The sequence below is a fragment of the Mustela nivalis genome (assembly GCF_964662115.1).
Source record: "Mustela nivalis genome assembly, chromosome: 9".
Lineage (NCBI taxonomy): Eukaryota > Metazoa > Chordata > Mammalia > Carnivora > Mustelidae > Mustela > Mustela nivalis.
The window spans coordinates 26,906,276-26,933,374 of NC_139028.1; the positions used below are offsets into that span (position 1 = coordinate 26,906,276).

The window sequence follows — 27,099 nt, forward strand, 5'->3', positions numbered from 1 at the left end:
TGTGAGTATATTACCAAGTAAGAAAATATGTGAGGGTGTGTGCTAGGCTTACACATGGACACCAAGAAGGAAATCTATTATGATAAAAATCTATATTAAAAAAGAAGAGACACTTGAATCAACAACCTACCTTTATACCTGAAGGAAATAGAAAGAAAAGAACAAATAAAGCAGAAATACATCAAATAGAAAATAATAGTAAAATCACTGAAAATAAGAGCTGTTTTATACGATAAAATTGGCAAGCCCTCAGCAAGTCTAAATAAGAACAAAGAGAGAAGATTCCAATAAGTAAAATTAGAAATGAAAGAGGAGACAATAAAACTGATGTCACAGAAATAAAAAGTAAAGGATAATAAGATTATATGAACATTTATACACCAACTAGATAATCTAGATGAAATGAATAGATTCCTAGAAACATGCCACCTGCTAAAATAAATCATGAATACAAAGAAATTCTGAACAGAACCGTAAGGGGTATGATGATTAAATTAATAATCTAAAACCTCTCAACAAGGAAAAGCTAAGCTTCAAGCATAAATTCTATCAACTATTTAAAGAAGAATTAACACCAGTCCTTCTCAAGTCCCTAAAACTAAAGAATGGGGTAGACTTTCAAATCCATTCTTTGAGGCCCCCATTACCCTGATACGAAATCCAGACAAAAATAGTGCAAGGAAAGAAAATTAGAAGCTAGTATCCCTGATGAATTCTGAATTCCAGAAAATTAGAAGCTAGTACCCCTGATGTATTCTGAATTCTTATTCATCTGAAGAACACATAAGCCTATATTTACACACACATTTATATTTAGTAGTGGAGAAGGGCAGAAGCATCATTCTTTACTTATACAGAGGGGATTCTGTTAGTAGTAAAAAAGCAATCAGTCTCTGAATTTTTACAAATGTGAAAACTGCTTAAAATAAGACATGGCTCCAAACATAAAACAATGGCTTATACCTACCACAATTACAGATTTTTATTTTAATTTTTTATTTAAATTAATTTGTTAACATATAGTGTATTATTAGTTTCAGGGGTAGAATTTAGCGATTCCTCAGTTGTGTATAATGCCCAGTGCTCATTACATCAAGTGCCCTTCTTAATGTCAACTCTAAAGGGAGAAAGATAGAAAGACCACTTGGGCATGTTAGTCTCTTTGGGCCATTATAAAAAATCCATGGATTGGGGGCTTCTAAGCAAGAGAAATTTATTTCTCACAATTCTGGAGTCTGGGAAATCCAAGATCAAGGCACCAGGAGATTTTTCATCTCTGGTGAGGTCTCTTTTTCTGCTTCATAGACTCTTTGTCTTCTTGCTCTGTCCTCACATGACCAAAGGAAAAAAGAGAACTCTCTGATATCTCTTTTATAAGAGCACTGATCTCATTCATGAAGGCCCCACCCTCACGACCTAATCAACTGCCAGAGTTCTCATTTCCTAATACCATCACACTAAGGCTTAAGTTCCAACATAGGAATTTGAGAAAGCCACATTCAGTCTATAGCAGACTTTACATTAAATGTCTTTCTTTATGCTCTACCTATGATCTAAGATCTATATCTAAGATCTGTGTTTAGGATATTTTCAACATACTGTATATGATTTTAAAACTTCTACACTCACAAAATTAGGTTACAAAAAGCGATGGAAATCAAAATGGAAAATTTCGGAAAGGATCCAAAGTAAAGAGTGGATTATTAATTATATGAAATGAAGTTAAAAGTCCTGCTAGGAAACTCCACTACTGCATGTGGTATTTAAAAAGAGGCACTTGTGTATCCTTAAGAAAACCAAGCTCCCCATCTCAAAGAAAGCATAACTATAAACTGAAAATGGAAGTAATGATTAAGAGCTTAATTTTATTTTTCTCTTGCAACCTGAGAAAAATTAAGCAGAAAAAGGATCTGCCAATCCATGACTTGTGACCAGTGCATTTAATTCCCATCCCTGCTCAAAAATGAGTGTCTGTGATTAAGATTCTCTTTCCTGTACTCAAATCTTGTCATAATATGAAATTTCTGAGATCAAAAGTATAAAAATCCTGGGTGTAAAGCAAATGAACAGTTGCATTTCTGGACAACAGAACTCAGAAATGTGTCCTAGCAAATCCCACAGTGTCACAGTACATGTCACATTCAAGGAGAAAGTAATCTGAGGTTTGTTTACCCTACTTTGGGTATCAACTGTCCTATCAATGGTAGTTCTAGGAAAAATGTTTTGCCTCTGAGAATTTCTAGTTCATAAATTTTCCATACAATTTAGAATATAACTCATAGTAAAAGAGAGGAGGAACCCTTGGGTCTTCAGGGGAAAGCCTTCTTACAATTACAACTGTCCTAAAAATAAGAATTTTCTTCTGTATCAAAACTGTAAAAATTAAATATTAATCTGTTTTGCATGAAGTAAGGTATAGAGTGGTGCAAGGAGGTCCCTATCAATTGGAAATTAATGTTGCAGTGATAATCTAAGTAAACAGCTCCCTCTGATGGGGACTTTAGTCTTAGACAACACTTAAATCAATTTAAAAGAAAAAAAAAATACTGTAAGGAATATCCCAAGAAGGCATTAGGAATATTTATTTTCTTTTTTCTTTGCAAGTTTTTAAATTAATTTCCAGTAGGTTAAAATACAGTGTAATATTAGTTTCAGGTGTATAATTTAATGATTTATCACTTACATACAACACAAGGTATTCACAGCAAGTGCCCCTCTTAATCTGCATTACCTATTTAATTCATTTCTCCACCCACCTCCCCTCTAGCAACTATCAGTTTATTTTCTACACTTAAGAACTATTTCTTTAAAAAAAAAAGGAGTGTTTCTTCATTTTCTTCTCTTTCTTCCCCCATGTTCATTCATTTTGTTTCTTAAACTCTACATTCTACATGTGAATGAATATTTTTAAAAGTCAAATTAAGATCCTTCACTCATAAAATCTAAAAAAAATTGTTCACTCATATATATAATATATTATATCATATAGAATATATTCATATATTCTATATAATATATAATAAATATATTATACGATATACCATATATTAATATATTTATAATATATCATATATTATATTTTTATATATAAATATTATATAAATATATAAAATATTAATATATATAACATATTCATATGTTCATATATAATATATAATATATTATATATAGATGATATAAAGATATATAAATAAATCTCAATTTTAAAAATGCAAAAAACTATACATTTTAATATGCTGGAAGAAAAATTTGGTAATTATTTTGCATTCTCCTTTCACTTACCCTTATGTCAATATGAGGAGCATTTGAATTATTTTTCTTCCAGATTTGTTTAGATATAATTGACATGTAACACTGTGTAGCTTTAATTGTACGTGTTTATTTGATAAACAAATATTGGCATATGATTATCACAGCAGTATAAGCTAATACCTCCATCAAGTTACATAACTAACATTTCTTTTCTGTGGTGAGAATTTTTAAGACCTACTCTCTTAGTAAATTTCAAGTATGTGGTATACATATATAATGGAATATTACTCAGCCATGAGAAAGAATGAAATTCTGCCATTTATAACACCGTAGATGGTCCTAGAGGATTTGCTAAGTGAAACAAATCAGGTAGAGAAAGATAAAAACTGTATTATATCTCTTGTATGTGGAATCTAAAAATAAATGGAGTAGAAAGGTGGTTTCCAGGAGCTGAGGAGAGTGGAAACTGTGATGATGCTCCTCCGATAGCACAATCTTCCCGATAGAAGTTGAATAAGTTCTGGACATCTAATGAACACAGCACTATTATAGATAGCATTTGAATTCTTTAGAAGAGTGGTAAGGCTAAAAGAAGAAATTGTTCAAAGGCAAATAAGTTCAAGGAGAGAGAATTTTAAGGTTATTCCTTGTTCCTTCCCACCTACAATTTTATGGCTCTGAGTTATCAAAATTCTTCAATGAAGTAACTCGAAAACTTTTTTTTTCATTTAATTTTATTTTTTCAGTGTTCCAAGATTCATTGTATATGCATCATGTATATGCATCACACCCAGTGCTCCATGCAATACATGCCCTCCTTAATTCCCACCACCAGGCTCTCCCAACCCCCGTCCCCCCTCCCCTCCAAATCCCTCAGTTTGTTTCTCAGAGTTCACATCTTAACAGGACAACCACCCATTTGTTTTTCACTGCTAACCAAGGGGAATAAAAAGACTTAAATGCAAATGTAATAAAGAACTCATAAAAGTGACATGTGAAAGTACAACAAAGAACTAGAGTATAGAGATAAATGACAGCATTTAAATTCATGACAGGTGCATATATATGACACATATATTGCAATGAAGAGAATGCAAAAATAACTCTCATATTGATGGTCACTTGATTTTCAACATGGTTGCCAAGATGTTCTACAGAGAACCAATAGCCTCTTCCACAAATGCTAGAACAAGTGGATGTTCACATTTAAACAAATGAAATTGGATCCCTGTCTCACACAAGACACAGAACTAGCTCCAAGTAAATCATAGATATAATTGTAAGAAATAGTGCTATAAAACTTAAGAAAGACAGGCAGAGGTGTCAAGATAGCGGAGAAGTAGCAGGCTGAGACTACTTCAGCTAGCAGGAGATTAGCTAGATAGCTTATCTAAAGATTGCAAACACCTGCAAATCCATCGGCAGATCAAAGAGAAGAAGAGAAGAATTCTGGAAACAGAAAAACAACCACTTTCTGAAAAGTAGGACTGGCGGAGAAGCTAATACCTCCATCAAGTTACATAACTAACATTTCTTTTCTGTGGTGAGAATTTTTAAGACCTACTCTCTTAGTAAATTTCAAGTATGTGGTATACATATACAATGGAATATAACTCAGCCATGAGAAAGAATGAAATTCTGCCATTTATAACACCGTAGATCCAAAGTGACGGGAAGATAGACCCTGGGGGGAGGGGCCGGCTCCCTGCAAGCGGCGGAGCGACAGAGCACAAATTCAGGACTTTTAAAAGTCTGTTCCACTGAGGGACATCGCTCAGAGGCTAAACCGGGGTGAGGGCCACTTGGGGTCAGCGTGGCCTCAGGTCCCACAGGGTTACAGAAGGATCAGGGGTGTCTGAATGTTGCAGAGCTTGCAGGTATTGGAATGGGAAAGCTGGCTACAGAGACAGAGCCGACAGTAAGCTCACAGCTCGGGATTACCTTGAACCGGTCGCAGGCTCGGTGAGCTCAGAGCGAGGCCAGAGGTCAGGCAGATGGGAGTAACTGGGTGCTGTTTTCTGACGGTGCACTGAGAAGTGGGGCCTTGGGCTCTTGGCTCCTCCGGGCCAGAGACCAAGAGGCCGCCATTTGTATTCCCATCCTCCGGAACTCTATGGAAAGCGCTCAGAGAACAAAAGCTCCTGAAAGCAAACCCGAGGAGATTACTCAGCCCAGCCCCTGGTAAGGGTGGTGCAATTCCGCCTGGGGCAAAGACACTTGAGAATCACTACAACAGGCCCCTCCCCCAGAAGATCAACAAGAAATCCAGCCGAGACCAAGTTCACCTACCAAGGAGTGCAGTTTCAATACCAAGGAGAGCAGCAGAATTCCAGAGGAGGAGAAAGCAAAGCACGGAACTCATGGCTTTCTCCCTGGAATTTTTTTAGTCTTGCAGTTAATTTAATTTTTTTCTTTTTCATTTTTTTTCTCTTCTCTGATAAAATTTATTTTAACTTTTACCGTTTTCTTTTTTAACGTTTTTAAACTAGTTTATATAATATATATTTTTTCTTTTTTATATTTTTCTTTATTCGTTTTCTTTTTTTTTAATTATTATTTCTTTTTTTTTTTCCTTTCTTTCTTCTAGAACCTCTTTTTACCCCCTTCTCCCCCCTCACGATTAGGGATCTCTTCTGATTTGGTTAAAGCATATTTTCCTGGGGTTATTGCCACCCTTTTAGTATTTTACTTACTCCTTCATATACTCTTATCTGGACAAAATGACAAGGCGGAAAAATTCACCACAAAAAAAAAAAAAAAAGAACAAGAGGCAGTACTGAAGGCTAGGGACCTAATCAATACAGACATTGGTAATATGTCAGACCTAGAGTTCCAAATGACAATTCTCAAGGTTCTAGCCGGGCTCGAAAAGGCATGGAAGATATTAGAGAAACCCTCTCGAGAGATAAAAAAGCCCTTTCTGGAGAAATAAAAGAACTAAAATCTAACCAAGTTGAAATCAAAAAAGCTATTAATGAGGTGCAACAAAAATGGAGGCTCTCACTGCTAGGATAAATAAAGAAGAAGAAAGAATTAGCAATATAGAAGACCAAATGACAAGAGAATTAAGAAGCTGAGCAAAAGAGGGACAAACAGCTACTGGACCATGAGGGGAGAATTCGAGAGATAAGTGACACCATAAGATGACACAACATTAGAATAATTGGGATTCAAGAAGAAGAAGAAAGAGGGGAGAGAATTATTGTAGAGAATTTCCTCAATATGGCAAAGGGAACAAACATCAAAATCCAGAAGATGCAAAGAACGCCCTCAAAATCAATAAAAATAGGTGTACACCCCATCACCTGACAGTAAAATTTACAAGTCTTAACAAAAAAGAGGAAATCCTGAAAGCAGCCCAGGAAAAGATGTCTGCAACATGAATCGTTAAAAACATTAGATTGGCAGCAGACTTATCTACAGAGACCTGGCAGGCCAGAAAGAACTGGCATGATATATTCTGAGCACTAAACGAGAAAAACAAGCAGCCAAGAATACTATATCCAGCGAGGCTCTCATTGAAAATAGAAGGAGAGATAAAAAAAGCTTCCAGGACAAACAAAAACTGAAAGAATTTGCAAACACCTACCAGCTGTATAGGAAATATTGAAAGAGGTCTTCTAAGGAAAGAGAGACTCTAAAAGTAGTAGATCAGAAAGGAAAAGAGACCATATACAGTTAACAGTCACCTTACAGGCAATACAATGGCACAAAATTCATATCTTTTATTAATTACCCTGAATGTTAATGGGCTAAATGCCCCAATCAAAAGACACAGGGTATCAGAATGGATAAAAAAACAAAGCCCGTCAATATGCTGCTTACAAGAAACTCATTTTAGACCCAAAGACACCCCCAGATTTAAAGTGAGGGGTGGAAAACCATGTACCATGCTAATGTACATCAGAAGAAATCTGGGGTGGCAATCCTTGTATCAGATCAAATAGATTTAAGCCAAAGACTATAATAAGAGATGAGGAAGGACACTATATCATACTCAAAGGGTCTGCCCAACAAGAAGACCTAACAATTTTAAATATATATGTCCCTAACATGGGAGCAGCCAACTATATAAACCAATTAATAACAAAATCAAAGAAACACATTGACAATAATAGTAGGGGACTTTAACACTCCCCTCATTGAAATGGACAGATCATCCAAGCAAAAGATCAACAAGGAAATAAAGGCCTTAAACAACACACTGGACCAGATGGACATCACAGATATATTCAGAATATTTCATCCCAAGGCAACAGAATACACATTCTTCTCTAGTGCACATGGAACATTCTCCAGAATAGACCACATTCTGGGTCATAAATCAGGTCTCAACTGGTATGAAAAGATTGGGATCATTCCCTGCATATTTTCAGACCACAATGCTCTGAAGCTAGAACTCAATCACAACAGGAAATTTGGAAATAACACAAATACATGGAGACTAAACAGCATCCTTCTAAAAAATGAATGGGCCAGCCAGGAAATTAAAGAAGAATTGAAAAAATTCATGGAAACAAATGATAATGAAAACACAATGGTTCAAAATCTGTGGGACACAACAAAGGCAGTCCTGAGAGGAAAATATATAGTGGTACAAGCCTTACTCAAGAAACAAGAAAGGTCTCAAGTACACAACCTAATGCTATACCCAAAGGACCTGGAGAAAGAACAACAAAGAAAGCCTAAACCCAGCAGGAGAAGAGAAATCATAAAGATCAGAGCAGAAATCAATGAAATATATCCTATATATCAACCTTTGTCTGTACTCTCATTTGCAAATATCTTCTCCCATTCCGTGGGTTCCCTCTTTGTTTTTTTGACTGTTTCCTTTGCAAATGACAGTACAGACAAAAGGTTGATATCCAGGATCTATAAACAACTCCTGAAACTCAACACACACATAACAGACAATCATATCAAAAAATGGGCAGAAGATATGAACAGACACTTCTCCAATGAAGACATACAAATGGCTATCAGACACATGAAAAAAATGTTCATCATCACTAGCCATCAGGGAGATTCAAATTAAAATCACTTTGAGATACCACCTTAGACGAGTTAGAATGGCCAAAATTAGCAAGACAGGAAACAACTTGTGTTGGAGAGGATGTGGAGAAAGTGGAACCCTCTTCCACTGTTGGTGGGAATGCAAGTTGGTGCAGCAACTTTGGAGAACAGTGTGGAGATTCCTCAAGAAACTAAAAATAGAGCTTCCCTATGACCCTGCCATTGCATTTACCCCAAAGATACAGATGTATTGAAAAGAAGGGCCATCTGTCCCCCAATGTTTATAGCAGCAATGGCCATGGTCACCAAACTGTGGAAAGAACCAAGATGCCCTTCAACAGATGAATGGATAAGGAATATGTGGTCCATATACACTATGGAGTTTTATGATATTTCCTGTACAGCTGGTTTGGTGTTTGCAAATTCTTTCAGTTTTTGGTTGTCTTGGAAGCTTTTTATCTCTCCTTCTATTTTCAATGATAGCCTAGCTGAATATAGTATTGTTGGCTGCATATTTTTTCTCACTTATGCTCTGAATATATAATGCTAGCTCTTTTCTGGCCTGCCAGGTCTCTGTGGATAAGTCTGCTGCCAAGCTAATATTTTTACCATTGTATGTTACAGACTTCTTGTCCCAGGCTGCTTTCAGGATTTTCTCTTTGTCTCTAAGACTTGTAAATTTTACTATTAGATGATGGGGTGTGGACCTATTTTTATTGATTTTGAGGGGGGATTCTCTGCACATCCTGGATTTTGATGCTTGTTCCCTTTGCCATATTAGGGAAATTCTCTATAATAATTCTCTACAATATACCTTCTGCTCCCCTCTCTCTTTCTTCTTCTTCTTGTATCCCAATTATTCTAATGTTTTTTCATCTTATGGTGTCACTTATATCTCAAATTCTACCCTCATGTTCCAGCATTTGTCTCTCTTTTGCTCAGCTTCTTTATTGTCTGTCATTTGGTCTTCTATATCTCTAATTCTCTCTTCTGCCTCATTTATGCTAGCAGTAAGAGCCTCCATTTTTTTATTGCACCTCACTAATAGCTTTTTTGAATTCGCCTTAGTTAGATTTTAGTTCTTTTATTTTCCAGAAAGGGCTTTTATTTCTCCAGACAGGGTTTCTCTAATATCTTCCATGCCTTTTTCAAGCCCAGCTTGCACCTTGAGAATCATCATTCTGAACTCTAGATCTGACATATTACCAATGTCTGTATTGATTAGGTCCCCAGTAATGCCTCTTGTTCTTTTTTTTTTTTTTTTTTTGTGGTGAGTTTTTCTGCCTTTTCATTTTATCCAGATAAGAATATATGAAGGAGTGAATAAAATACTAAAAAGCGGGGCAAAGACCCCAGGAAAATGTGCTTTAACCAAATCAGAGGAGACTCCAAATCGATTGAGGGAGAAAGGGGGTAAAAAGGAGTTCAGGGGGAAAAAATTTAAAAAAGGAAAAGATATACACTATGGAATATTATGCCTCCATCAGAAAGGATGAATAAGCAACTTTTGTAGCAATATGGACAGGACTGGAAGAGATTATGCTGAGTGAAATAAGTCAAGCAGAGAAAGTCAATTATCATATGGTTTCACTTATTTGTGGAGCATAACAAATAGCATGGAGGACAAAAGGAAATGGAGAGGAGAAGGGAGTTGGGGGAAATTGGAAGGGGAGGTGAACCATGAGAGACTATAGACTCTGAAAAACAATCTGAGGGTTTTGAAGAGTCAGGGGTTGGGAGGTTGGGGGAACCAGATGGTGGGTATTAGAGAGGGCATGGATTGCATGGAGCACTGGGTGTGGTGCAAAAACAATGAATACTATTACACTGAAAAGAAATAAAATTTAAAAAAAACATAAAAAGAAAACAAATAAGGAAAAAATATAAAAAAGAAAAAAGTAATATATATACTAGACTGGTGACTAAACAGGGTCACCCACTTAATTTTGGGAGTATTTTGGTCTCTTAGAAGAAACTACCTCCCCAAATTTTAAAGAATGAAAAACATATCTAAGGGTAAACACAATGAAGGGATGAAATATGAATATTAAGATGAAAAAAAAATTTAATTTCTAAAAAAGGAGTTGATTAGATAAGTTGGTTAGGAGAATAAAGAAAAAGAAAGTGGAGAGAATTTGCTCAGGCTGGAGTCTAGAACAAATCCCTGTGCTGGATTTAGGGTGTATTTTGATCTATTAGAAGAAGATGTACCACAAATTCTTTAGAAGAAAAAAACCCTATATGTATATAAAAAAGTAAAGTTAGATACAATGAAGGATAAAATATGACTATAATAATGAAGGTTCAAAAAAGATATTTTTTATGAAAGGTATTGTTAAGATAAACTAGTTAAAAAATATTAAAAGAGGAAAGGGTAAAAGTTTTTAAAAATTAGCAGAGAAAAAAATTAAAAAAATTAATTAATTTTGTAAGACTAAAGAATCATGGGGAGAAAGCCATGAATTCCATGCTTTCCTTTCTCCTCCTCTGAAATTCCGCTGTTCTCCTTGGTAAGTGAACTTGGTCTTGGTTGGATTTCTTGTTGATCTTCTGGAGGAGGGGCCTGTTGTAGTGATTCTCAAGTGTCTTTGCCCGAGGCAGAATTGCACCAACCTTACCAGGGTCCAGGCTAAGTAATCCGCTCAGGTTTGCTTTCGAGAGCTTTTGTTCCCTGAACAATTTCCATAGCGTTCTGGAGGACAGGAATGAAAATAGCGGCCTCCCAATCTCTTACCCAGAGGGGCCGAGAGCTTGGGGCCCCACTCCTCAGTGTGCCCTCGGAGAAAAGTGCACAATCACTCCCATCTCCCTGGCCTCCAGCCACGCTCCAAGCTTACCCAGCCTGTGAACAAGCATCTCTGACTCTGGCACACAGCCCTGCCTGGAGTCTCTGAACCCCGCAGATCCCTGAGCTCTTCCAGGGGGTCTCCCTGGATCTTGTAGGGTCTCAGCTCATAGAGCAGTGGCCTGTGCCACAGATCATGGTTCAAGGTAACCCTGAGCTGAGAGCTCACTCCTTGACTCCGTCTCTGTAGCCAGATTCCCTGCTCTAATATCTTAGAGCTCTGCTACACACAGACACCCCTGATCCTTCTGTGACCCCATGAGACTTGAGGAACGCTATCCCTTCATGGGCTTCACCTGGCTTAGCTTCTGCAGCAATGCCCCTCAATGGAGCAGACTTTTAAAAGTTCTGATTTTGTGCTCCATTGCTCCTCCACTTGCCGGGAGCCAGATCCTCCCCTCATGGTCTATCTTCCTGTTGCTTTGGATTCACTTCTCTGTCGGTCCTACCTTTCAGAAAGTGGTTGATTTTCTGTTTCTAGAATTGCTGCTCTTCTTCTCTTTGATCTCCTGTTGGATTTGTAGGTGTTCGGAATGGTTTGATAAGCTATCTAGCTGATATCCTGCTACCTGATGTTGTCTCAGCCTGCTACTTCTCCACCGTCTTGACTCCTCCCTCTACCTTTGGAAATTTTAATTTTAGGCTTCTTTGAAGTATCTTCTTAGTCCTATCTCTTATTTAGAATCTTCCCAATATATTGTATAATATTTGAAACTTCTAGACTAACTGAATTAGGTAAGAAAAGAGAAATTTCATTATGCAGAATTATAGAAAAGGATCTAAGGTAAACAGAAAATTATTAATTATATAAGTTGTTTAAATTCTTGCTAAGAAATTTTGCAACATGGAGCCACTGGGTGGCTCAGTCAAGCATCTGTCTTTGGCTCAGCATCCTGGGATCGAGCCCTGCATCAGGTTCCTTCTCAGTAGGGGGCTTGCTTCTCCCTCTGCCTGCCACATCCCCTGCTTGTGCTCTCTCTCTATGACAAATAAAATCTTTAAAAAACAAAAACAAAAAAACTCCACAACTACTTATTATACTGAAAAGGAGAAACTGGGCTCCCTTAAGAGGCATCCTTGTACCAAACCTGGCTCCCATGTGAAGAAGTTCTGATTAAATGAGAAAGCTTCAAGTAGAAGTTATGATGTATTAAAAACAGATAAAAAGAATGGAAATCCTGTAAGTAAAGGCAATGAACAACTACATTTCTGAAAAACAGAACTCAGAAATGTGCCCTAGCAAATTCTACAGTGTCGTGATACATATTTTTGTAAGAGAAGTGCAGTAATGGGTAGTTTAAGGTATTTCAGTATAACTGTCTTACCAATGACCCACTTAGAGGAAAACACCTTTTGCCTCTGATATTTGTTAGATCATGGATTCTCTAAACAGCCTAGAACATAACTCATGATAAAGGAGGGAAAGAACACTGGGTCTCCTGATTTGCCTAAGGTATCTTTTGGGGGGAAAAAAATTGTACTGGCTGCTTTTCAGAGATAAACTGTAGGAGGCATTGGATGAAGCATGCATTTAATTAGGAGGGTTTTGTGTTAATGCAAATAAGAGATAATAAATTCTCAAATCAAGGTGGTAGTGCCATAGTTGTGAAAAACAGGGTATTGTGTCTATACTGTATATATGTTTTATGTGTATGTATATATTATATATTGTGTTTTAATCTAGTACTCCATTTCAAGTCCAACTTTCAGAATTGCTGACAATTTCCACTATGATCTTGCCCCTCGTTACATGTCTGTCCTCAGCTCCTTCAACTCTCTCTATCATTCCTTCTATTTAATACAGTAGTCCTTTCTCTATTCCCAAACATGCCAGAAGTATCACCTTAGGAAATTTGCACTGGACAGTAAACTTCCTTAAAAAGATACCTTTTCATGGGCAGCACTTTGGTGGCCCAGTCCATTAAGCATCTGCTTTGGCTCAGGTCAAGATCTCAGGGTCCTGGGATTGAGCGCAGGACAAGCTCCCTACTCAGTGGGGAGTCTGCTTCTCTCTCTCCTTCTGCTCCTCTCTCTCCCCCACTAGTACTCCTGCATGCTCCCTGTCTCTGTCAGAGACCAAAAAAGATTTTTTCTAAATACTCACTTTAAACATCACCTTCTCAATGAATTAGGACCCATGTCCACAATTTTGCATTCTCAATTTTTGCAAATTCTCAAATTTTGCAAAAAAAAAAAAAATCTCTTTGCATTCTCAATATTTAACATATTCCTTCACGTAGGAGTTTTCTCCTCTTTGGATTACCAGGTAGCTGGGATGTGGCTACTATGAGTAAATCTTTTAAAATGCAAATTTAATTTGACTGACTCTAAAATATTCTATTTGAAGATTCTGCTTAAGTCTTATTTAATTTAAATATTTTTATTTTAAGATGAGAGTAAATTTATGGTCATAAAACTGGTTGGGTTCCTGGGGGAACACATCTGCCTCTTCATTTCCTACTAAGGGAAGCTGGCACTTCAATATTTATTTTCTTTTAATTCCCTGTTCAATTTTCCATTCATTTTGATGAAGTATTTGTAACCTATTGTACCTCATGAAATTAATTAAAAAAAATTCTAAATGTAGATACAAACCAAGCCTTAGAGTTCTCAATTAATATTTTGACCACAGGTCTAAGTCAAAATTAATTAGAGGAAAAGAGTGAAATGAAGCAATGACCTAGATATGGAAACTCAGTTTTTTAAAAAAAAAATTAACATTGTTAAATTTAGTGGTGTTTAAGTAAAATCAAATACAAAAGCCATGTTTTCCATTTTTTCATTGCATAGCTGCTGAATGTTTACTACTGCTTATCTGTTTGAATAAAGTCATATATTTTGAATAAGGAAAAAACTCCTGTTTTAAATCTCATGAATCATTAAGGAAGGCATGTGATTTTATGAGGACTGGGTAAAATATGCAACTGATAAATTATTGAATACTACATCAAAACTAATGGTGTACTATATGTTGGCTAATTGAGTTTAAATTAAAAATATCAATAAATAAATCTTATGTATCACAGTACAAAAAAGAAGGAAGAACCTGTTTTCCTAAACAAAAAATAAAAATGTAATACCCAGCATGAGAGAAATTCATGTGTCATCCTGGAACAATGTAGAAACAACCTTCAAACTAGAAATGTTTTCTCATAGTACTTTTTTATTGAAACAAAATAATAGAGTAGAAGCAATGGATATCATAAAGAACAGTAGAGTTGAAATCAGAAGACTAAGAGGATACTCTAGACCTTGTCTTTGTGCAGCTGTGTGACTTTGGGTGAATTATTAAATACTCTAATCTTCACTTTCCCATCCATACAGTAAATATGTTTTGTTGATCAGCTATGTGCTACTTTGACTGTCTAAAAATAAAACCGACTATTTGCCAAAAGAAGCCTCCTGTAAAATGATTACAGATGCAAAATAAATTAAAAATAATAGTCTTTATTAAAACTTCTATTTCTGCCATTTAAAAAATGAAATAATCTTGGGACACCAGGTGGCGCAGGTGGTTAAGTGTCCAGCTCTTGGTTTCGCTCAGACTATGATCTCAGGATCTTGATCTAGTCCTGATATTGGTCTCCATGCTCAACACAGAGTCTGCTTGGAATTCTCTCCTCTTCTCCCTCTTCCCTGCTCCCTCTAAAGTAAATAAATTAAAAAAAAAAAAAAAAAAACAACCCCACAGATATATTCTTGCCAATCAGAGCAAAGAAACAGGAGTATACAATTACTATCACATGATCTTATTTAAACTTCTAATAGCAAGTGGCAGATAAAAACAAGCCCAATGCTACAGTGTCAACTCTGTTGTTTCTCAATTCAATAATTTAGAGACTATTCATTTTTTTCAGTGGAAAAAAGAAGTTCACAATGAAAAATTTTTAAACTCAGATAATACATTCCTGTTGATAAATAGGAAAAAATTGAAGGAATTTTGACAATGATTAAAAAAAGAAGAAGAAAGAAAGAAAAAAGACCTAAATATAAAGACTGGGAGTAAATTACAGAGAGAAGACTCAAATCTCTTTTACCATGTTCAGAAAAAAAAAGAAGCAAAGGCCACCCCCAAAAATATCTTCATAAAACACATAAAAGTTCCCTGCTAGAAAAAAAAAAACCCAAAAAACAAAACAAAAAACCCCCCTAAAAAACCAAAAACCTCCCTGCTGTGTAACTAACTGCAGAGAGACATTCTTTCCTATTAAAACTGCCTCCTACTCACAATTTTCCTAAGGGCAAGTTTAACATCTTTGTTTCTCAAGCTGTAAATGAAAGGGTTCATCAAGGGAACTGTATTGGTGTAAAAGATAGAAGAGATTTTCCCCTCATCCATAGAACCAGCAGAAGATGGCTTAAGATACATAAAAGCACAGGAGCCAAAGAATAGAGAAACAGCAATTATGTGGGAGCTGCATGTGCTGAAGGCTTTGGATCTGCCCTCAGTGGAGCTAATGCGCAGGATGCTGGATAGGATGAAACCATAGGAGACAAAGATGGTGACACTGGGCACAATCACATTGATGCCTGCCACAATCAAGACAACCAGCTCATTCACATAGGTGTTTGTACAGGAGAGCTGGAGCAGAGGGAGGATGTCACACAAATAATGGTTGATGGTGTTTGCATCACAGAAGGTCAGTCTCAGCATGCATCCTGTGTGAGCCATGGCACCTGAAAATGCCATCAAATATGAACCAAGCATAAGGATGGAACACACTTTAGGGGACATGGCAACGTTATATAACAGTGGGTTACAGATGGCCACATAGCGATCATAGGCCATTGATGTCAGCACATAACATTCAGAAATAGCAAAAAAACAGAAAAGGTAAAGCTGGGTCATGCACCCAAGGTAGGAGATAATATTTTCCTTTGATGTGAAGTTAATCAGCATTTTGGGTGTAAACACAGAAGAATAACAGAGGTCTATGAAGGACAAATTGAAGAGGAAAAAGTACATGGGGGTGTGCAGATGTGAACTGAGCCCTATTAGAATTATCAAGCCCAAATTTCCCAACACAGTGACCACATACATGACTAGAAAGAGACAGAAGAGGGGGAGCTGGAGATCTGGAAGGTCTGTGAGCCCCGCCAGAATGAATTCAGTCACAAAGGAAGCATTTCCATGGGCCATTCTTCTCTAAGGGGATCTGTGAGCATAGAAGGAAAATGTTAGAAAGAGAAAAACCCAGATTTTTCCACCATCTCTTCTCCCAGGTGTGGTGTATGCACAGGGAAGATAAAACATTAGCCCAATCTGGATGCACAAACTACTTTTCAATTATCATATTACTGAGTGACTCAGACTGCCCCTTATTGGGCTCTGTAAGCTAAATAACAAAGAACTTCAAAACAGCCTATAGAGTAAAGGGAAATACTGCCAAATGTAAACATAACTGTTGGGGGGAGGGGAGTTAAGGAAGAAGTTTGCACCAGGACAGAACTATCTTTCTCTCCTCAATCATTTTCATTCACTTGAGCCCTCTCTTCAGCAATAAAACTGGAAACTGAGACCTGGAACTGGCTTCTAATGCAGATTGAACTTGGTGTGATGGAAATCAAGTAGATTGTTTCTAATCCAAAACTAAAGAACCAGTCTACAGGAAGTTACGGCTCCATGCCACAGAATCAAAGTCACAAATCTGTAGTAGCAACACAGACAGAATGCATTCTTTGACCACCACCTACAATATCTCTAAACACTCCCAGCTCCTGGCAGATTTTTTTCTATTTCACTTGAGACTCAGGACTGCAAAACTGGGGAAAGTGACATATCTTTGATCCTCAGACTTCCATCTCAAAAAAGGAGGACATGAATAAAAATGAAATTTAGAAGTTCACCCACCTTAAGCCAGAAAACTTTGGTGCTTCCTTATCATTATTACTCCCATTGTCATGGAAGGACAATTTCAGACTGTGAAATTTGTTCCTTTAACTCAAAGAAAATGCAGCCAACACTTAATTGCTGATATACGCTAGAAAATCTTTTAGAACTGTAGATCATAATTTCTAATTATGACTTTGAGTTCCCTTAAACAGTAGACAAAAACAGTCTTTACTATTATCATTTTTGCCTCTTGGTAAGTCACAGAAGATATAATGTGTGTGTGATTATATAATGTACTCGGTTGTAAACAAGGCAGAATCTTGCTCAGTATCTTCCCCAAGGAAAATCTCTAAGTGTAATCAGAAACTGTGGGGATTCTATAAACACCCTGGACCATAATCTGTCTTCAGTTCCTTAGGGATTCAACAATTTGATCAACTTTTCCCTTCCCTGTAGGGATCATACCTCACCTCAAGGAATAGCCAAGATCCATTTTCCATTCTGCAAAATGGTGGAGGAGGAAGCCTTAATCTCTACTTTTCTACATGACACACTAATTCAAAAACAATTTGCATACTGATTCCCTTTATAAGAAATCTAGAAAATGGCTAAGACGGTCAGGCATCCAGTACATGCATGAAACCAGACATATTGAAGCTGTTAGGAAAATTAAAGATAACCTCTTGTCATAGAACCTATGTTGGCATAGCGCATGTGATTGGGACAAAAATCCCCCAGTTCCTAGCTACTCCCTGGAAAAGGAAAGAGGTGTACCATACATCCAAAGCCTCAAGTTGTTTAGGAGCTACCCATAAAACTAGCTTTTGTACTGTATGTCTCAGAAAGGTGAGGGGACATGGAATATGGCATTGTTTAGCTGCACAAGCTAAGAGAGAACAGGGACTGCAGTTTGGGTTGGAAATCACAATAGCCACCTGCCCACCATACACACATCCCACTGACTCAGCACACAGCTATCAGTAGAAAACTCTTTTCCTCCAATCATGTATCTAATGACCCAACTTGCAACTGCCCCTCAGAACAATGTATTACTTAAACTATAACCCCTGGAGGATTTTACTAGTTACCAAGCACATTTAGACACGGGCTTAAGAAAAACCAAACTGGCAACAGGTCTTTGGGGGAAAGGACAAAGGGAACTTTCTAGGAGCAAGAAACATGCAATTTATCCCATACAATAAAACCCCTATAAGAACATCAGTGAATTTTTCAGCAGAATTCAATGGATTTCAACAGAAATCTTGCAGGTCAGAAGAGAGTGGGATGATCTATTCAAGGTACTGAAAGAAAAAAAAAAAGGGTCCACCAAGAATAGCATAAATACCAAAGGAGAAGAGAAAACATTTTTTTCTCACATGAAGAAAAAGCTGGAGAAGTTCATCACCACTAAACCTGCCCTATAAGAAGTGTTGAAAAGAAAGGACACTAAATAACATCAGATTACCTTAAGAAAGTCTAAAATAAAGTGGTAAAGGTAAACACATAACAATACAGTATATTGCATTATAAAAGTGGTGGGTAAATTTCTTTTACTTTTGATATGGAAGTTAGATAAAAGTATTAAAAGTAGCTATAACTAAAAATGTTAATAGACACAAAACACATGTATGCATTAAATAAAGCCTTTTTTAGGGACAAAAGCAAAATGTCAGAAATATTACTTTAAATCAAAACTACAACCCCAATAATATATGTGAGTATATGACCAAGTAGGAAAATATGTGAGGGTGTGTGCTAGGCTTACACATGGACACCAAGAAGGAAAGCTATTACAATAAACACCTATACTGAAAAAGAAGAGACACTTGAATCAACAACCTACCTTTATACCTGAAGGAACTAGAAAGAAAAGAACAAATAAAGCAGAAATACATCAAATAGAAAATAGAAAATAATAGTAGAATCACTGAAAATAAGAGCTGTTTTATAAGATAAAATTGGCAAGCCCTCAGCAAGTCTAAATAAGAACAAAGAGAGAAGATCCCAATAAGTAAAATTAGAAATGAAAGAGGAGACAATAAAACTGATGTCACAGAAATAAAAAGTAAAGGATATAAGATTATATGAACATTTATACACCAACTAGATAATCTAGATGAAATGAATAGATTCCTAGAAACATACTACCCGCTAAAATAAATCATGAATACAAAGAAATTCTGAACAGAACCATAGGGGGTATCATGATTAAATCAATAATCTAAAACCTCTCTAGAAGGAAAATCTAAGCTTCTAGTATAAATTCTACCAATTATTTAAAGAAGAATTAACACCAGTCCTTATCAAGTCCCATAAAACTAAAGAATAGGGTAGAATTTCAAATCCATTCAATGAGTCCAGCATTACCCTGATACCAAATCCAGACAAAAATAGTACAAGGAAAGAAAATTAGAAGCTAGTATCCCTGATGTATTCTGAATTCATCTGAAGAACACATAAGCATATATTTACACACACACTTATATTTAAAGGCTGAGAAGGGCAAAAGCATCATTCTTTACTTTTACAGAGAGGATTCTGTTAGTAGTAAAAAAGCAATCAGTCTCTGAATTTTTACAAATGCGAAAACTGCTTAAAATAAGACATGGCTCCAAACATAAAACAATGGCTTATACCTACCACAATTACAGATTTTTTATTTTAATTTTTTATTTAAATTAATTTGTTAACATATAATGTATTAGTTTCAGGGGTAGAATTTAGCGATTCATCAGTTGGGTATAACACCCAGTGCACATTACATCAAGTGCCCTTCTTAATGTCAACTCTAAAGGTAAAAAGATAGAAAAGACCACTTGGGCACATATTAGTCTCTTTGAGCTATTATAACAAATCCATGGATTGGGGGCTTATAAACAAGAGAAATTTATTTCTCACAGTTCTGGAGTGTGGCAAATCCAAGATCAAGGCACCAGGAGATTTTTCATCTCTGGTGAGGTCTCTTTTTCTGCTTCATAGACTGTTTGTCTTCTTGCTCTGTCCTCACATGACCAAAGGAAAAAAGGGAACTCTCTGATATCTCTTTTATAAGGGCACTGATCCCATTCATGAAGGCCCCACCTTCAGGACCTAATCTACTGCCAGAGTTCTCACTTCCTAATACCATAATACACTAAGGATTAAGTTTCAACATAGGAATTTGAGAAAGCCACATTCAGTCTATAGCAGACTTCACTTTAAAAGTCTTTCTTTATGCTCTATGATCTAAGATCTATATCTAAGATCTGTGTTTAGGATATTTCCAACATACTGTATATGATTTTGAAACTTCTACACTCACAAAATTAGGTTACAAAAAGTGATGAAAATTCAAAATGGAAAATTCCGGAAAGGATCCAAGGTAAAGAGTAGATTACTAATTATATGATATGAGGTCAAAAGTCCTGCTAGGAAACTCCATGACTGCATGTGGTATTTAAAAAGAGGCACTAAAGGAGACAAGATGGTGGGGAAGTAGGAGGAGGCGCATTTTCAACTTGTACCCTAAAGTGAGTTGATTACCTGCCAAAGAACTCCAATCATCCATGAAATCAGCCTGAGATCAGAATTATACACGTCTGGATCTCTACAGGGGCAGAAGACACCAGTGGGCAGGTAAAGCGGAGTGGGAACGGCAGACTGATATCGAAGATAAACAAAAGGGGGAGGGAGCCACCAGAGGCAACTGGTTGGAAAGTAATACCCCAATATGAGCGAGAGTGCCCTGCGTCTGGGGACCAGCATTAACTTGGAGTCTGGTTGAAATCACTCCAAAAGAGCAAAGGATCATGGGGGGATATTGTGGGAATCGGGGCGGATAGGGACAGGGGCTTAAGTCCAAGGTCCCTGGACAGCCTCCCCGGCGCTGAGGCAGAGAGAGTGCAGCGGAGAAACCAGCTCTTGGTCCCTAAGCCACCAGCGTGCCTGAGAATGTGTGGGTTATAGCTCCTGTGAGGGGATGGGAGCCACGGCCAGTCTGCAGAACCGGAAGGCGCGAGCCCTACCACAAAGCTTGATATACGGGCGCACGTCCTTCATGCTCCCCTGAGTTACAAAGGCCCAGCCGGCGCTCTTTGACCCGTGCCATTGTTTCAAAGCCTAAGCTGCATGCCCCAAACTCTCCCCTGACAGAGATGCACAAAATCCCAGCCTGGTGCTTATGGACTTGCACCCCGTTCTTAGTACCTCTGAAAGAGGTGCGTGCAAGCCATAGCCACCTCTGAAAGAGGTGCGCGCAAGCGGGGCACTCCCAGGCTGGGCCAGCGGCAAAATCTCAGTGTGTGATTGCTGCTTGGAACCTCTCTGGCAGTCGGGAGCTCCCAGACAGCCGCCACTGCCTTGGCTTTGGGTACAAGCAAAAGATCCTGCGCCCCCAGGGTCTGCAACTTGGAACCTGCTCTGCCAGAGGCCAAGGGGGAACTTATTTAGGCTCTGCACCCAGACTGAGGCTTCTCTCTGAGAGGGAGATCAGGGTGCGGTTTGTTTTCCTCTAAAACTACAAAACCCATCAAAGGTGGTCAAGGTGAGAGAAAAAAAAAAAAAGTGAACAAGGATAAAAACCGCCAGAAAACAAAAGCCTGAAAACAACCAGTTTCCTCAGAGCCCACCCCCTTGAGGGGGGCGGGAGGACTTAACTCAGGAAACATCATTGACTGACAACTCACGTGGCAAGCTCCTCCCCGAGAAAACAAACCAAGAAAGAAAAAAAAAAAAAAAAAAAAGAAATACAAGAGAACAACAACTACTTCATAGGAAAATTTGTATTGTTCACTCGTTCCTACCATTCTGGTTCATTTTTTTTTTTTTTTACACATAGGTAACTTTTTTAAACTATTTACCATCACAGCGAGCTGTACAGTACATCAAATTCCATAATACCTTTCTAACCTTTCAACCTGAACATACACCTGTGTTTTTTTTTTTTGCATTTTTATTTTTTGAATTTCTTTTTTAAAATTTTAGTTTAGTTTAGTCTAGTTTATTCCTTTTTATTTTTATCCTCTAATATTCATATAGAGTTAAACTTCAAAGTAATCCCCTTTTCCCAATCAATACTACCCCTATAGGTAAACCAATTTTTAATCCCCTTTATCTTGGGAAAGTTGAGTCCTTTAACAAAGTTATCAAGATACATCCAGAAAGAATCAAAACAACCCTCCTTGCATACACTGAGAATTTATAAGAACTCTCCCATCTTCTTCCACCGGTGTTTCTGTGTTTTTTGTATTTGTCCTAACAGCATATAAATTTTACACTTGGGGTTCTTTTTGACGAGGTTCTTTTTTTATTTGCATATATATTTTTTTTTCTCTTGTCATATACTTATATCAGTCTTTTTATCTCTTTTTGTTTGTCTACTTCATAAATCTTACCTTGAGGCCCATCTGAGCTGAAACTTCTTTTTCATCTTCCCATTCTTTCCTGTCTCTCTCTCTCTCTCTCTCTTTTTTTCTTCTTTTCCTTTTTTTCTTTTTCTTTTGTCTCTTGTTTGGGTGGGGAATCCTGATTGCTCAGAGGCATTCCAGGGTGCACCTTGACTGCACCACAGCCGATACATCCAGCTACATCCATTCAGTCATCTCTCAACAAAATGACGGGGAGGAGGAATGCCCAACAGAAGAATAATACAGAGGATGGGCCTTCTGCAACAGAGCTAACAGCTATCGACATAGACAATATGTTGGAAAGAGAATTCAGGCTAACAATTATCCAGGCGATAGCTAGGTTGGAGAAAGCCATGGATGACCAAATGGAATTGATTAGGGCCGAACTGAAAGCGACCAGACAGGATGTTCACAATGTTAGGGCAGAGCTTAAAGCTACCAGGAAGGAGGTTCACAATGCTCTCAATGAGTTCCAATCTAATCTAAACTCTCTCAAATCTAGGGTAACTGAGACAGAAGATAGAATTAGTGATCTGGAAGACAAACAGAGAGAAACGATCAGGAGGAAGCCTGGAACAAACAGCTTAGAAACCACGAAAACAGAATCAGGGAAATAAATGATGCCATGAAGCGTTCCAATGTCAGAATTATTGGAATCCCTGAAGGGGAGGAGAAAGAAAGAAGTCTAGAAAATATAGTGGAACAAGTCCTTCATGAAAATTTTCCCAATCTCATGAATGGAACCAGCGTTCATGTACTAGAGGCTGAACAGTCTCCACACAAGATTATACATTCCAAAAAAACATCACAACACCTGATAGTCAAATTGAGGAATTATAATTGTATGTAAAATCTTTTGAAAGCTGCCAGGGCAAAGAGGCTCTTTACTTACAGAGGAAAGCCCATCAGAATAACGTCAGACCTGTCCACAGAGACCTGGCAAGCCAAAAATGGTTAGCAAGGTATATTCAGGGCACTAAATGAGAAGAACATGCAGCCAAGAATACTTTATCCAGCAAGACTGACATTCAAAATGGATGGAGAGATAAAGAGTTTTCAAGACTGGCAAGGCTTAAAAGACTATGCAACCTCCAAGCCAACACTGCAGGAAATATTAAGGGGGGTTCTATAAAAGAGGAAAAATCCCAAGAATAGCATTGAACAGAAAGAGACAGTCTACAGAAAGAAATACTTCAAAGGTAACTTGATGTCAATAAAAACGTATCTATCAATAATCAATGTGAATGGCCTAAATGCACCCATAAAACAGCACAGGGTTGCAGATTGGATAAAACTACAGGACCCATCCATATGTTGTCTACAAGAGACCCATTTTGAGAACATAAAGATATACCCATATTGAAAGTGAAGGGATGGAGAAGCGTCTTTCATGCCAATGGGCCTCAAAAGAAGGCTGGGGTAGCAATTCTCATATCAGATAAATTAGACGTCAAACTAAAGTCAGAGATACAAAAGGACACTACATAATCCTTAAAGGGACTATCCACCAAGATGATCAAACAATTGTAAATATCTATTCCCCCAATATGGGAGCAGCCAATTACTTAAGAAAACTGTTAATCAACATAAAGAGTCATATTGATATGAATACACTAATCGTAGGGGATCTTAACATGCCTCTCTCAGAAATAGATCATCGAAACAGAAAATCAATAAAGAAACAAGAGCATTGGACCAGAAGGACCTCATAGATGTATACAGAACATTCCACCCTAAAACAACAGAATACTCATTCTCCTCAAGTACACACGGAACCTTCTCCAGAATAGACCATATACTGGATTACAAATCAGGACTCAACTGATACCAAAAGACTGAGATGATTCCCTGCATATTCTCAGACCACACTGCTTTGACACTGGAGCTCAATCACAAGGAAAAGTTCAGAAGGAACTCAAACACCTGTAAGCTAAAGACCACCTTGCTTAAAGAATGCTTGGATCAACTAGGAGATCAAAGAAGAACTGAAACAATTCATGGAAACCAATGAGAATGGAGACACTTTGGTCCAAAACCTATGGGATAGAGCCAAGGCGTTCCTAAGGGGGAAATACATGCCATCCAAGCCACCCTCAAAAAAAAATTGAAAAATCCAGAACACAGCAGCTGTCTCTACACCTTAAAGAACTGGAGAATCAATAACAAATCAAACCAACTCCACACATAAGAAGGGAAATAATCAAGATTAGAGCAAAGATCAATGAGGTAGAAACCAGAGATACAGTAGAACGTATCAATGAAACTAGAAGCTGGTTATTTGAAAGAATCAATAAGATCAATAAACCATTGGCCACACTAATCCAAAAGAAAAGAGAGAAAGCCCAATTTCATAAAATTATGAATGAAAAGGGAGAGATCACAACGAACACCAAGGAAGTAGAAACAATCATCAGAAGTTATTATCAACAGTCATATGCCAATAAGCTTAGCAACCTAGATGAAATGGATGCATTCCTGGAAAATATAAACTACCAAAATTGAACCAGGAAGAAATTGACAACCTGAATAGACCGATATCTAATAACAAGATTGAAGCAGTGATCAAAAACCTCCCAAAAAACAAGAGCCCAGGACCTGACGGATTCCCTGGGGAATTCTACCAAACCTTCAAGAAGAAAGAACACCTATTCTCCTGAAGCTGTTTCAAAAAATTGAAGCAGAAGGAAAACTTCCTGACTCTTTCTATGAAGCCAGCATTACGCTGATCCCCAAACCAGGCAAAGACCCTACCAAAAAGGAGAATTTCAGACCAATATCACTAATGAATATGGATGCTAAGATTCTCAACAAGATCCTAGCCAATAGGATCCAACAGCACATTAAAAAGATTATCCACCATGATCAGGTGGGATTCATTGCTGGGCTACAAGGATGGTTCAACATTTGCAAATCAATCAATGTGATACAACAAATCAATAAGAGAAGAGAGAAGAACCATATGGTCCTCTCAATTGATGCAGAAAAACCATTTGACAAAATTCAGCATCCGTTCCTGATTAAAACACTTCAAAGTATAGGGATAGAGGGAACATTCCTGAACCTCATCAAATCTATCTATGAAAGACCCACAGCAAATAACATCCTCAATTGGAAAAAGCTTGCAGCCTTCCCATTGAGATCAGGAACATGACAAGGATGCCCACTTTCACCACTCTTGTTCAACATAGTATTAGAAGTCCTAGCAACAGCAATCAGACAACAAAGAGAAATAAAAGGTATCCAAATTGGCAATGAAGAAGTCAAACTCTCTCTCTTCACAGATGACATGATTCTTAATATAGAAAACCCAAAAGACTCCACTCCAAACTACTAGAACTCATACAGCAATACAGCAAGGTGGCAGGATACAAAGTCAATGTACAGAAATCAGTGGCTTTCTTATACACTAACAATGAAAATACAGAAAGGGAAATTAGAGAATCTATTCCATTTACTATAGCACCAAGAACCATAAGATACCTGGGAATAAGACTAACCAAAGAGGTAAAGGATCTGTACTTGAGAGAACTACAGAACACTCATGAAAGAAATTGAAGAAGACACAAAAAGATGGAAGACCATTCCATGCTCTTGGATCGGAAGAATAAACATTGTTAAAATGTCTATAATGCCTAGAGCAATCTATACTTTTAATGCTATTCCGATCAAAATTCCACTGGTATTCTTCAAAGAGCTGGAGCAAATAATCCAAAAATTTGTATGGAATCAGAAGAGACCCCGACTCACTAAGAAAATGTTGAAAAACAAAAATAAAGCTGGGGGCATCACGTTACCTGATTTCAAGCTTTATTACAAAGTTGTGATCACCAAGACAGCATGGTACTGGCATCAAAACAGACACATAGACCAGTGGAACAGAGTAGAAAGCCCAGATATGGACCCTCAACTCTATGGTCAATTAATCTTCGACAAAACAGGAAAAAATATACAGTGGAAAAAAGACAGTCTCTTCAATAAATGGTGCTGGGAAAACTGGACAGCTATATGTAGAAGAATGAAACTCAACCATTCTCTTACACCATACACAAAGATAAACTCAAAATGGATAAAAGACCTCAACATGAGACAGGAATCCGTCAGAATCCTAGAGGAGAACATAAACAGTAATCTCTTTGATATCAGCCACAGCAACTTCTTTCAAGATATGTCTCCAAAGGCAAAGGAAACAAAAGCGAAAATAAATCTTTGGGACTTCATCAAAATCAAAAGCTTCTGCACAGCAAAGAAAGCAGTCTAAAACACAAAAAGGCAATCCACAGAATGGGAGAAGATATTTGCAAATGACAGTACAGACAAAAGGTTGATATCCAGGATCTATAATGAACTCCTCAAACTCAACACACATGAAACAGGCAAACATACCAAAAAATGGGCAGAAGATATGAACAGACACTTCTCCAATGAAGACATACAAATGGCTATCAGACACATGAAAAAATGTTCATCATCATTAGCCCTCAGGGAGATTCAAATTAAAACCACATTGAGATATCACCTTACACCAGTTAGAATGGCCAAAATTAACAAAACAGGAAACAACATGTTTGGAAAGGTTGTGGAGAAAGGGGAACCCTCTTCCACTCTTTGTGGGAATGCAAGTTGGTGCAGCCTCTTTGGAGAACAGTGTGGAGATTCCTCAAGAAATTAAAAATAGAGCTTCCCTATGACCCTGCAATTGCACTCCTGGGTGTTTACCCCAAAGACACAGATGTCGTGAAAAGAAGGGCCCCAATGTTTATAGCAGCAATGGC

At 37.5% G+C, this 27,099-nt stretch overlaps 2 protein-coding genes across 5 annotated transcripts in view; one reads left to right on the forward strand and one right to left on the reverse strand.

The window, feature by feature from the left end:
• Nucleotides 1-27,099, forward strand: part of LOC309841031 (olfactory receptor 8G5-like) — a gene marked incomplete at both ends in the record, with an annotated part of 188,307 nt that overhangs the window by 107,960 nt on the left and 53,248 nt on the right. The gene's annotated exons all lie outside the window — the stretch shown is intronic.
• On the reverse strand, nt 15,318-16,250 carry LOC309841021 (olfactory receptor 8B3-like; the record flags this gene model as incomplete). The annotated part of the gene is made up of 1 exon (XM_082683826.1): nt 15,318-16,250. The coding sequence occupies one exon, from the start codon at nt 16,248-16,250 to the stop codon at nt 15,318-15,320; it is 933 nt and encodes a 310-aa protein (XP_082539952.1).